Source organism: Pseudoliparis swirei, chromosome 6 (assembly GCF_029220125.1).
Source record: "Pseudoliparis swirei isolate HS2019 ecotype Mariana Trench chromosome 6, NWPU_hadal_v1, whole genome shotgun sequence".
In the NCBI taxonomy this organism is placed as follows: Eukaryota; Metazoa; Chordata; class Actinopteri; order Perciformes; family Liparidae; genus Pseudoliparis; species Pseudoliparis swirei.
In genome coordinates, this window is record NC_079393.1 from 11,262,211 (window position 1) to 11,274,997 (window position 12,787).

A 12,787-nucleotide genomic window follows, 5' to 3' on the forward strand; every position below is an offset into this window, starting at 1 on the left:
TCCAGTAAAAATAAACACAGGAAATCATAGATCCAGTAAACAAAACCACAGGACAGAATCAGACCCAATATTTGTATTCACACAACAAAGGGTTTGATGGTTTGGTTTTATTTCAATATAATTCATTTACAGTGCAATATAATTGGTAGGCCTACATGGTTTTATAACACCGGTTGCATATTATAATACTAACACTATAAGAATTTAACAAATGTTGTATGAGATTGCCAATACTTTAGTAAATGGGAACATACAACTTAACAGTATCTTAGATATGAAATAACTTGCTGAACATATTTTTGATTTCGGGTAAATGATGAGGAGGGTCGTGGTCAGTGTTTCAGACAGGCCAACAGGAATAACCCCAAGCCAGTTTACAAACACACCCGGGCTCTCGAGGAAAAGTCACCGGCTTCCCTGAAAATATAGATGTATATTAGTATATTTAATAATAATAAGTGCCATTAAAACATATGAGATGTGAAATCAAGGAGCAAAGTAAAGATAACACAGTATAAATAAAAATCACATGAGACTGAATGTAACATGAACACAGTAACACAGAAAAATACATGCACGTCATTTACAGTCATTTTCAGTCTTCTCTCTATGGGAATATATAACGTACCATAATAAAGTGTATTTATCAATAACATTGGCACCCTTTATTAAACTGAATTCTTCGGATTATGAATTTGTTTTGCAAACCGGCAGCGCCCTATCCTCCAGTGTGCAACAACCACCATCACAGTTACCAGATTCACTCCAACATACTGTTTCCGGAAATTACATAGTTTTATTCTGACTAATGGTATGTCATATTCTAATACTGACAAACCCTGGAGGCCTCATTTTCTCAGCATTATGGGAGTTTTGATATCAAAAATCATCACAATAAAAGCATGCCTGTCGTGCCTGAAGAGCAAGTTCTTACTAAATCCCAGTATTTTCTTAGTGTCATGCCGTCAGTTTAACACTTTTTTCTCATTGTTGCACTCTCTCTTACTTTGTAACTAAAATACTGGGCCACATCAATGAACTAATGTACTCCTGCGGTTATCATTATTGTGTAACCATTATGATATCAATATTTTACTGTAGTTTGGAAGGCTACATGTGTTTTTATTATTATTTTAGTCCACATTTAAGGATGAATAACATTGTACTAAAAACAAAAATCACCTGGCGTGAGAGGGATTTTAGTTCCTGATGCCTTCAGGACAACCTGCAGATTACAGGACTTTGTGTTGCCAAGACTGTCGGCCTGTTCCCTCAGAATGATACAGACGTCATCCTTCGTCAGCAGCCAGTCCATCTGATGGCCCAGGTAGCTCACACCACGGACAGAGAGCTCAGAAATGTCATTGGGAAGAAGTGGGGAAAAGGCCAAGCATTCCTTCTGAACTCTGGAAAGAAACACCGCATGTCAATCTTCGTATCAGAGCCGACATGCTGTGTACATGTGGAGGAGTTTGTTAACGTTAACCAACCTAAATCCGGGATACCCAAACAGCACAGCTTGCAGGAAGCCCCCCATCCCTGTGAGAAAGTTGACTGCACCAGAGCCATCTGATGATTCACTCCATACCTGTGAGGAGAGGTGGTCACACATTCACAGGATATCCAGTAAACAGGCCTTTATTGGCATTATGTGGTTGTGTGAGTCACATGGGCACCTGGAACGGTCCCTGGATGTTTTTGTAGCACTTCTCAAGTAAATGTTGAGCTTTCTCAGCCTCCCCCATTTCCAGCCAGCCGATCGCAAACATGCCCTTACAACCGAAAGCAAAAGCATTGTTACGGACGTACACTTATTAATAAAGAAGTAACAGCAACAACAGGCTTTTACATTTAATGCAAGGATAAGCTGTAAAACATATAATTATGTGTTCTACTGGCAACTAATAAACTAAACTAATTTACCTTACAGCTATGATACTTGTTCCTTTGCATGATTTGGTTTTATAAAATCTGTGATGAGGTTTAAAAAACAGTTGTCATAGATTAAAACAAGAATAGTCTAAAGTAGACAAAAGGAACTCCATCAGCCACAACCCTAGATTTTGTAATAAATCGTACACAATAAAATGCTGACAAGTCATTCGGCTGCATAACAAGTACTTTTACTTTTGATATTTTAGTATATTTTACAGTTTATTTTTGTAATAAACAATGACATCGTCACCTTCTAAAATGGCCTTTGTTCACATCCAGCATCTATAGAGCAACATTTGCATCCATAGGTCACAAACAACATGCCGTGTCTTACCCACGTCATGGCTGGACCGTTAGGGTCTGTTACTGGTTCATACGCTTCAAGGTCATTTCTCCTGATCTTTTTGGACATTGGCAGTCCGAGAGGATAGCCCAACATCACTGTGTCGGCCTGTTTCACTGGATCCCCTGTGAGAAGTACAGATTATATTCTGCCATCATGTTATGGACATGGATATTTTATGAAGATCTGTGTCCGAAAGGAACACAAATGAACCTTTGATGTAGCCATCGAACTCAGGATGGTACTGGGATTCTTCGTCAAAAGGTATTTTGAGTTGTTCGGCCACTTCCTGCCATTCCTTAGGTGCCGGATGTTGGAGGAGGTCGGCCAAATCTACAGCGAACTGGAGACTGACAAACGGGAAACTTTTTGTATTATTGGCAATCACCAGTTAAAATGCACTGCAGGGAAATATTTAAATACTAGTACCTGAATTTAGCCACTGTGTTTGTGTACACAGAGTTGTTGACATTGTAGTAATATTCATCCGGTGGCATGACACCTGAATGAGGGAAAAGGGAAATACTTTTATTTGTATAGCCCAATTTTACATTACAAATTTGTCTCTCGGGTGCTACAATCTCAACACATAGACATCCCTGCCCCAAAACCTCAAACCGGACCAGAAAACAGAAAAAAATAACTTCAGGGGAAAAAAGGAAGAAAAAGGAAGGAGAGCAGGAGAGGCCTGACAGATGCAATAGATGTAATGTGTACAGAGGACAAGATTTAGAGTTTAACATTCAATGAATATGACAGAGTGTATGAATAGTCATAGTAGAGCATATTCCACGATGGAGACTCCCACGATCATCCATCAGGCAGCGGGCGGGGAGAGGAGGAGGGTAGTCTCTCAGGTGTGCGAGTCTCAACAGGGACAGGCGTAGTCAGGGGGAAGGAATTTACCACCAGACCTCGATGATCCATCAAGGCAGATATATTAGCCGTCCTAGGTCGGTCCGGCGACCCATAGTGGGGTTTTGAGTACCCGGTGCCCGGTGCCAATATGCAAGTCAATAACCCAACCGGCCCCCGGGCAACGCACATTTCGGTGCTTCGGTGCTTCTTTCCGCCAAAATTGAGAAAAAATTGAAAACTGAAAACTCTGGTGGTGGTATTCTCAGCAGGTAGCTACGATAAGTTCGATATCCTTTCATTTTGAGGCTGAGGAGTGTAGTGCGCGTTAGGTTTGCCAGGTCGCGGTTTTGGGCATACTTTTAACTACTTTTAAGGTTGCCTTTTTGTTGAATTTTTTGTCTCGTCGGTGGATCCTATTATTTTGAACATTATTTACATTTGAAAATAAATAAAAAATATTTTAAAAATAATTTATTTATACTAAATCCTACAAACTGACTCCAGATCACCTACGTACGCATACACATCCCGCGCAGTGCCTTGATCTCCCTTGTACCTGTCACCATGAAACATTGTCACGTGATGACGTGACATCTAAGCACTTTGCGAGTGGTCATCCCCCTGACCAGAGTCTGTAAGAAGTGATTTGAAGGGATTTCCAGCAAAGCAATTGGCAGAGAATCTCACAGGAGATGGTGGGTTCAGAATCGCCTACGGGAGGAAGGAGGAGGCGAGACATATGCGTATGATTATGAATCGCATGACCTCCCAACGGGTGGGACAGTTGCGAGGAATCACCTCACCGTGATTACTCTCACACCGGGTCACCCGGTGTGGGGGTTTTGTTGGATGGGATTCCTACCATAGTTAGTTTAGTTTATTAGTTTAGTTTAGTTTAGTTTATTTTTTTTTAGTTATTTAGTTTTAGTTTATTTACACAATAAAAATGGTCAATTCATGAATTCAAGGACCGGCTGAAGGGACTTAAAGAAAAACTAAAGGTAAGTCAAGTCTAAGTTATATGAAAAAAACTTTATTAGTGCTGTGAAAAAAAAAAACGCGTTGCTTATGATTTAAATTTAGGATTAATTAGTTAATTTTTTTTGTAGCATTTAACGACAGCAGAATGAGCTTCCAATTTGTTGATTGTTGATCGTCTCTACAGCAGCATTCATTTTGTTGTCTCGTGGCGCGTTAACGACGATCGATCTCCGCGCGCGCCGCGCACTCGAAAACCGGCGCTGACGAAAAAAAAAAGTCACGCCCCCCCCCCCCCCCCCATTGAAGGAGTTTAGGGGGACAACATGGTTATGGACGGTACGGACACATGGACTTTAAAAAAAGCAGGTATATGGGTATTTGAGTGCATTTTGATATTGTGATATTGGATTTTGGGTTTGGGCGGGACTTCCCAGCACACACCTCCTGTCAGCGGAGCCGACACTCCCGACACTTGGAAAGCCAGTTTCACCATTAGTTTAGCGACACTCTGTGTTGTGTTACTGATCGATCGAGCGAACGCATTCGATCGAGGGAGGGACGGGACGAAGTGGACGGATTCACGTGCATCACGGAGGCCCGTATACATCACAACACGGAAAGAATCACGGTCCAAAAACAAACGCACACAAAAATTAAAATAAAAAATCTTACACATCTAAAATATGTATAAAACAATTAACTGATTTGATTTTGAAACTGATTTTAGATCTTTAGCTGAGATTATGATATTATAAAAACTGTTATAAATTTATAAAAATAAACAATGAATTTTGTATATTAAAAAAATCTTTTATATATTAAAAATCATTCATATAAATCCTGACAATAGGATTCCCCAATTGACAGATATTAAATGTTTCAAGACAGTCAAATTTCATTCATAAACAAATTGACATATCTGAAATTAAAACTATTAATTCATAAATTAAAGCGATATTTCATTTAAGTTCTAAATTTATTTCATGTCTTTTCTTATTCTTTATCTATCTTTGGTTTCCCCAGCTGTCACTACGACAATCGAGACTTCCATTATCCAATTCATTATTATCTCTTCAGAATAATCCTCTTATTTCAAGCAAAAAATCCAAAATTTTAAAAAAAAAAATCATTTTGACTGTCAATCTTTTTCATCATTTCATTCATGTTGCTAGAAGAGCTTTTTTATTTCTTTGCCGTTTACTTATTCCATGCTAAATGTCTATTATGTTTCCCAATTGTGACTTATTTCATCGTTCAGGGTCATTTATGACCATATCGGAGATAATTGACATATCTACGTTAATGTTTAAAGTTATTTTAATAATCGAATCCATTGCCTTTGTTTCAAAATGTGTTTTGTTCATGTTTATGAATAATGTCCTATATCTTTACATTGCCCCAGTACTCAGCAATGTATCTTACAATCCAGACTTCCATTATCCTGGGAATCAGACACATCTACGGACAACTCTGGACCCAAATTAAATGATAATGTAGTAAATGTCAAAATCGTTTAAATTGTTCAATCTTTTTCTCTATGTTTCCTATATGTTGCGGTCCATAATGCCATCACACAGAACAGAAATGTCCAGGATCAGTGTTTCCTCCAGAATCATTAAATTCACACACACACAGATAGATGTTAAAATGAAAATAGTCTAAATGTTTACATACAATTATGTTTTACTTAATACTTGATACTAACACACTATGGAGACAGAAATTATTTGCAAAACAGGATAATACACAATTGTTAACAACACACCATACTTTGCACTTTCACACATAAACACACATAACAACACAACACACACACACACGACACACACACTGCACACAACACATCACATACACACACACAACACACACTACACATGACACACACACACACAACACTCACACACACAGACACACACACACACACACACAGACAGACACACACACACACACACTGCACACATACATGCACACACAACATACACACACAGAACAACATACGCCTTGCACACACCCCACACATGCAAGAGACCCTTACTTGAATTGGACCTCCCACTTGGATCTGCAGAAAAAGATTTGTTTAAAGATGGTTGAAGTATGACAAATTCTTTAAACAAGTTTTAAGTAAGACTGTTTGTAGGTTGGTGGTATGTGTGACAAATTCTCTCTTGTGAAAATTTTTCTGTATTTCTGTCTGGCTCAAGTGCCCAATATTTAGGTAAATATAATATGTGTAATATAAATCAGTAGGGTGTATGTCTGTGGGTGAGTGTGAGTGTGTGGTGTGTGGTGTGTGCTGTGTGTGTGTGTGTGTGTGTCTGTGTGATGTGTTGTGTGTGTATGTGTGTTGTGTGTGTGCTGTCGTGTATGTGTGTGTGTGTGTCGTGTGTGTGCGTGTGTGTTGTGTGATGTGTGGTCATGTGTGTGTGTGTCTGTGTGTCTGTGTGTGTGTGTGTGTGTCTGTGTGTGTGTGTGTGTGTCTGTGTGTGTCTGTGTGTGTGTGTCTGTAGTTGTGTGTCTGTGTGTGTGTGTGTGTGTGTCTGTGTGTGTGTGTGTGTGTGTGTGTGTGTGGTGTGTGTGTGTGTGTGTGTGTGTTTATTCACAATTGATTATAAATTTATTCATTTTTAAATAAAAATCTATGTTCATTTCACAAAGAGTGAATTTTTGCAAATTTTAAAAAAATTAAATGATACTTTTAAATAAGATTTCAATTGTTATATAAGCTCTCTCAAATTGATGAAATATACGTCATTTTCCAAGGCCTGTTGCATGGATTTCTGACACATTTTATGGGGAAAAAAAATATGAAATCTTATATGAAAAAAAGAGTGAAAGAAAACAAAGAACTTAAAATGACCGAATTCTCTATAATATGTTTTTTTTTGAGTATTTTGAAATAAATGAAAGAAAATGGGTCTCATTCAATGTTTCCAGGTCTGGAATGATTGAAGTCTGAGATATCAGAACCCAGGTGATATGAGCAATAGATAAATTGTGAATAAAGATAAATACTGCAATTAATGAAAAAGGAAATTCCGGGACCAAAGGATTCTGAATAAAATTTGAAGGAAGATTTCTGGTCACATTTATTTTATCTGGAAATGTGGACAGGTGAATGAATGATTGTCTGGCATAGATAGAGCAGTCTGATGCCTGAACATTTAGGAAGAACAAATAAAAAATGACCGTTTGAAAAACATTGAATGGGTTAAAAGATAAAAAAAACGTATAATGCTAAAAACGACGGATTCAGGATGAATGAACAATTGATGATCTTGAAAATTGACATCTTTCTAAAAAAATTTTCTCCTGTCTGATTGGGGTTTTATGGAATTTTTTGACTGGTTATTGAAAGTATACAGGTTTTTTCTTCTAAACATTTCAAAATGATTGACAAAACTGTAATGCCAGAACATTCAACAAATATCTCAATAAAGAATATTGTGGGAAATCAAATCTCTAATTTTCCTGTTGTCAGGACATCTTGACTCTAATTATATCTTGTTTGAATCTTCAGCTGGCATAATGGGTTGGTCTTTGTTTTGTTCAAGCAGATGTCAAACGATCTTTTCGCCTGAAAATCAAACTTTATCAAAACCGACATCATCGTCGCATACAAACGATTTGTGGTTAGGCTCAGTTCCGATCTTGTGTATCGGCGTTATGTAATGCGACCCTCAAATATATTGCTGTGCTGTGCGATTCGGTGTCTCTAATTTCAAACGGCGCTTGGCGATCGTGAGGCCGTCGCTCTAGTGTGGCTGGTGTCGGGAGCACAGATACGAATAAGGTGAGTCTGTTTATGACTTGCACCGCGTTGTGTGGCAAGCAGCCCGTTTTTAGCAATGAAAACGGTGCTGAGCGCGAAGCTGGACCTAACGGCTGAGTTGACCACACACTGATTGCGTGAGCTTGTGTTGAGACACCACGCGAGGCGCTGCTTACTTAGTGTTGCGACTGGCATGTGTCGTGATAAAGACCGTGTGCTGGCTGATAGCCTGACGGGCCAGCGCTATACTCGTCTGACTACTTGGTTTGTCCTACGAGCACGGTTGATTCCTTTGTCACGTGTCTTACCGGTGTTCTTGTCACGTGGAATATAATCTGACGAAAAAATAAACTAGTCATTATAGTGGAACTCTGACTGCTCTAAAGGCAAACTTTAAAGTATACGTGTCTTAATAAGTCCTCTGATTGGGCACCGTTTAGGCACGGGGTATCGTTTTAAAACCCCTTTTAGCGGTGTCGGAAAAACCCAACGATACTATCCCCCCCTATGATTGAGTCGGAAAAAGGACTCGGGGAGAAAGCAGAGTTAATGTAAGAGAGAGAGAGAAGATGAAAATTCATCTGAGAGGAGAGAAAAAAGAGTGCATCCAATACTATGTAATATACATAATGAAGATGACATGCAATTCGTATAGTTATGTTTCCAGGATAGCCACACAAACATGTATGTATATCATCTTCTCAGGAAGATAACATGTATCCATATGGAAATAGAAAAATAGAAAATAATCAGACATAAGAATAGCAATAGAAAAAATGTATCTACTTTGTTACGTTTTCTGCGATTTGTGAGTTTTTCAGTAGTAGACGAGACGTCATACGTCTTTAATTCAGCTCTATTAAATAATTAGCCTGTTAATCATGTGAAGCTACATTTATTTTATATAATAATATATATAATTGTGTTATTTTTACCTAAGAGATGATACTTCTGGTCCTCAGGGCTCCAGGACGCTCTGGAAACCCAGTAGTCTGCCACACCGTAGATCACCTCGCTGCCCTTGCCCTCTGTGAACATGGACAGATCCTGCAACGAAGGCCTCAGTGAATAACCTCACACAGGCCAGGCTGAGACTCAGTGGTGATGAGTGGGGATAGAAGAGTATACCTCAGTGAGGTAGAGATAGTGTTGGAAAGCCAGGGTGACGTCTCCATTTATGTGAATCTCTTGTTGTCCATAAATGTCCTCTGGACACACCTCCCTCCCCGACACAGCGCTCTCCCACGGGAACTTCAGTCCCTGTGAAGAGAACATCTTTTCTTTAGAAGACTCAGACTCGGTTTCATGGTTATTGTTCAAATGTAGAACAAGAGCACTCAACAAAAAGAGTAACAGTATCGTCCCTAAATTATATACAACACTGTTAACACCAGTTGGTGGTAGCTGCATCAGTCCCTCAGAAGTTTAACTGACACTGCTATGATATCAAATAGAACACTCTCGTTTGTTATTATCTGCAGATACTGTTGACTATTGTTCTATCTATTAAATATACTTTTCCGTGATCAGGTCAGGGCTTATCAAGCTAGCTGTTTGAGGATAAAGTGTTGCTATTACAACATTCTCGAAAAATGTAATGTAAATGTTGAATTACTGTTGGGCTAACTGTCGATGTAATGTAGCTTGTTATATTTTTTAATACTTTATTTGTTATGTTTACAATTTGGGTAAAATACACTTTTTTTGCAGAGATTTGGATTAGAAGATGGATAAAACTCTAATGTCAGTAGGCTATGATCATTTTAAAAACAGAGCTAGAAGTCTATTAGTTTCGCCTAGAATAAAGATTTGAAGCTAGTATGGATCTGAACAATAAGGTAATAAAATGCATGCATACATCTATACATTTTAACGTGTTGCATCTTATTTGTTTAATCTGTACACAAACAGGAATCCAAAAAGAGAGCCGGGCTAGCTCTTTCCTTCCAGTTCCTTTGCTTCCAGTCTTACAGCAAACAAAGCTGCTAAACTCAGCTAACCTCCTCCTGGTTCTGCTTCTATACAAATGAATTGTTACAACACACATGCTCTCACTTGTGTGTACTGTATACTGAGTTGTTATCATTATCATTGAGTTTATCATGTGCTCTCCGAAGGTTTTCTCTGTTTCACAACTGCTCCCAGTAATAAAAGCGACAAAGAACAACTTTTGTCTTCAACTTTGTCCAGAATGTGTTTAACTCACTTCATAGTTGACATTATCAGTGAGGGTAGAAGAGCTATGATGTTGCACCTGAGTATCCCACCGACGATCATACCTTGAAGCCCTGCTTTTGGGCATTGTCTTTTGCCCCATCTATAGTCCCCACCCTGTACTCCAGCACAGATCGGGCTAGCGTGGGATAGAAGAGGGCTATGCCAGGATACATCCAAATGTCCTGTCACAGGAAGGTGGGATCATTGTGTGATACATCCTACAACCCAAACAAGCAGCAAGTAAATACCATAGCTAGCCATCAACTGACACCGGCCTTACCTGGTCCCAGAAAACGTGGCCCCAGTAGTCCTGACCATCCCCACCATTAGACAGTCCGCCCGGGCTGACTCCACTGAAAGAGCTGGATGTGTCATGTATGGAGGGGAAGGCGCTAAGGAGGTAAAACATGCAGCCTATCAGAGCCTTGCACAGGCTCTCTGACCCGGCCACCTCCACCTTGCTCTGCAGCCACAGCTCTTTCCAGGCCTTCTCGTGAGAGGGACGCAGGTCACCAGTTGCTAACAGATTCAGGCCCTCGTCATAGTTGGCCTCCGCTGTGTCTAAACTGTTGGCGACAACCAGGATGAAGCCCCAGCGGGCCTGGCTCTGTTCTGGAAGCAGTGTCAGAGTGGGGGGTATGGGGGTCCAGATAAGGTGCACTGTGGGACAGGAACCTCCCGGGAACTCAGCCGTGGTGACCTTTCCTTGGATGTGACTGAGGGAGAGTGGGAAGTAGACTCTCTGTCAGATATCATATTCATACTGTAGTCAAAAATGTGCATTTTACACATGTTTTTGTGAACCCTACCTCCCTCCTTTGTAATCAGGACAAGACTCAAAAACAATGTCTTTGCTTTGAGGTGTGAATGAACTGACCAGATTCACAGCGACTGGCTCCTCTGAGGTCACCTGACGCACCAACAGGACCTCCATCACCATCAGGTTGGGGTAGTGTCGGTGTGAGTACAGAGACTGTGAGACCGTTACACTTGATGAGCTCAGGCTGTGGGTGAAAATGCCTGGATGAGAAATTTAAACAATTAGTCGTGATAATAAATATTAATAAAAAACACAGATGCCTGCAATCAGGGACTACCGGTGTGGGTGTCCAGGCTGTAGGTGTGCTGGGCTGGTTCGTCCATCTCGACCTTCACAGCAAGAGGACAGGGGACATCTGCTCGGTGACAACCTCCACCCTCCCCATTGTACACACCACCCATGTGCATGGTTTTGTTGTACACCCTCCATCCCAGTAGCCCGTTGGCTAGTGGAGGGAGGAAGCGGCGGTCACTGGGTAGCGTGTCAGTGGAGAAGATGTAAGGGTCTTCATCATAGGACATGGTGATGACGAGGGGGTGTCCAGTCGGGAATCTGGTTTCACAAATGCAGTCTGGGTTCGTTGAGAGGATCCCAGTTCTTCAACAATGAATAATTATTTTAGTTAGCATGGTCTGACTATGAGAAAAATAAACTCCGTCGATGAGATTATAATGGTTATGTATTTATGTTGTAATATTATGCAACTAAAATATCTCAATAAGACCTGCTGGCAACTTTTACTGTGGAATCACACACACACAAACACACGAACACACACACACACACACACACACACACACTTTCCACAGGTTCATGCCTGCAGAGGCTATTTGTAGATTGTGTACTTTGACACTTTTGTGTCACAAGACACGTGTCATCCTAAGAAATCATGAAGCAATTACCAGTAAAATAACCCCTCATCCAACTCAACAAAAACACACTCAAACCCCTCAGTAGTAATAAGATTATTAGTATTAATTACTGTGAAGGAAACTAAATAAACATATAATCTCAGAGATTAAACTACACCACTGCTGAAGTTAGCCGGAGTTGCTGCATTTAAAATCAAAATAAAGGATAAGTCCTTTCAACACACAGTCGACAAAAAGAAGCGACACAAAGGAATGCTGAAGAAGCAAATTGAAGATAAAACCTGCAGAAAGTCCCAAACCGCTCCTTCCTAACGTGTTTAACCGACAAAAAAAGAGCTCATGTTCTGCAATTCCTTTTATCGTCCATGTCTACTGAGGGCAAAGGACTCAAAAGTTGTTGATCCAAGTTAGTGTCGTATTTTGCGCTGCAGGAGGAGGCCATGTAGCCCTCTGAGCTGCAAAGAAAACCTGCGCATGATTCTGGGTCTGCTGGAAAACATGGAGTGGAGGTCATGGAGAGGATGAGGCAGACTGTCTGAACCCAGATGTGCAGCTTTCACTGGATCAACAGGGAAATCATCACCAGATTGAAAATGCTGATTAGATTTTTAGTAAATGTTTGTGTGTATGATGTCAACTCCCAGCTTCAAGAAACATCTCTTAACCATAATCATATACACTGAAGTTACAGTAGGTCCGTCTTGTTACAGCTGGCTGCCACATATGTGTACATATTCACAGTTAAAGCATCAGGACCACTTGGCTGAGACTGTAAAAATACTCTGTACGTCACTGTTGAAGTGTTTACATTTCCATCCCATCTCTTCCAAGAAGTATCACGTCACTCTCTCCAAACTAAGTCATGTCATCTCCACTCCGCTTACGGGTCGCTCTAAACTCCCCTTTTACTTTACCTTTTTTGCTCTTAGCTCTTTTATTTTAGTCCTCACCCAAACAATTTACACGATCATTTGCCAACCATGAAATGCAAC

General features: G+C 40.2%; 1 protein-coding gene across 3 annotated transcripts; it reads right to left on the reverse strand.

Moving 5' to 3' along the window:
* Window positions 1–87: 87 nt before the first annotated feature.
* Window positions 88–12,244, reverse strand: pgghg (protein-glucosylgalactosylhydroxylysine glucosidase). 3 transcript variants are annotated; one of them, XM_056417566.1, is made up of 14 exons: window positions 12,077–12,244; window positions 11,201–11,475; window positions 10,913–11,123; window positions 10,384–10,819; window positions 10,166–10,285; window positions 9,015–9,146; window positions 8,822–8,933; window positions 2,708–2,780; window positions 2,492–2,628; window positions 2,270–2,403; window positions 1,677–1,772; window positions 1,491–1,588; window positions 1,183–1,406; window positions 88–417 (listed from the first exon to the last, which is right to left on the reverse strand). In XM_056417566.1, the coding sequence occupies exons 2-14, from the start codon at window positions 11,442–11,444 to the stop codon at window positions 341–343; spliced, it is 2,094 nt and encodes a 697-aa protein (XP_056273541.1). In that variant the 5' UTR covers window positions 11,445–11,475; window positions 12,077–12,244; the 3' UTR covers window positions 88–340. The 3 variants fall into 3 exon arrangements, with proteins under 3 accessions (XP_056273541.1, XP_056273540.1, XP_056273539.1); XM_056417565.1 differs by having other exon boundaries at window positions 11,201–11,520; XM_056417564.1 differs by having other exon boundaries at window positions 11,201–12,244.
* Between the last annotated feature and the right edge of the window lie 543 nt (window positions 12,245–12,787).

What these genes read in the sequence shown, in the direction of transcription:
- pgghg (XM_056417566.1), bottom strand. Translation starts at nt 11,444, where the DNA reads ATGTCCTATGATGAAGACCCTTACATCTTCTCCACTGACACGCTACCC. An exon ending in CCTGATTACAAAGGAGGGAG is followed by an intron (nt 10,820 to 10,912) that starts GTAGGGTTCACA and finishes ACTCTCCCTCAG; the next exon opens with TCACATCCAAGGAAAGGTCA. An exon ending in CCAGAAGTATCATCTCTTAG is followed by an intron (nt 2,781 to 8,821) that starts GTAAAAATAACA and finishes TCCCTCATTCAG; the next exon opens with GTGTCATGCCACCGGATGAA.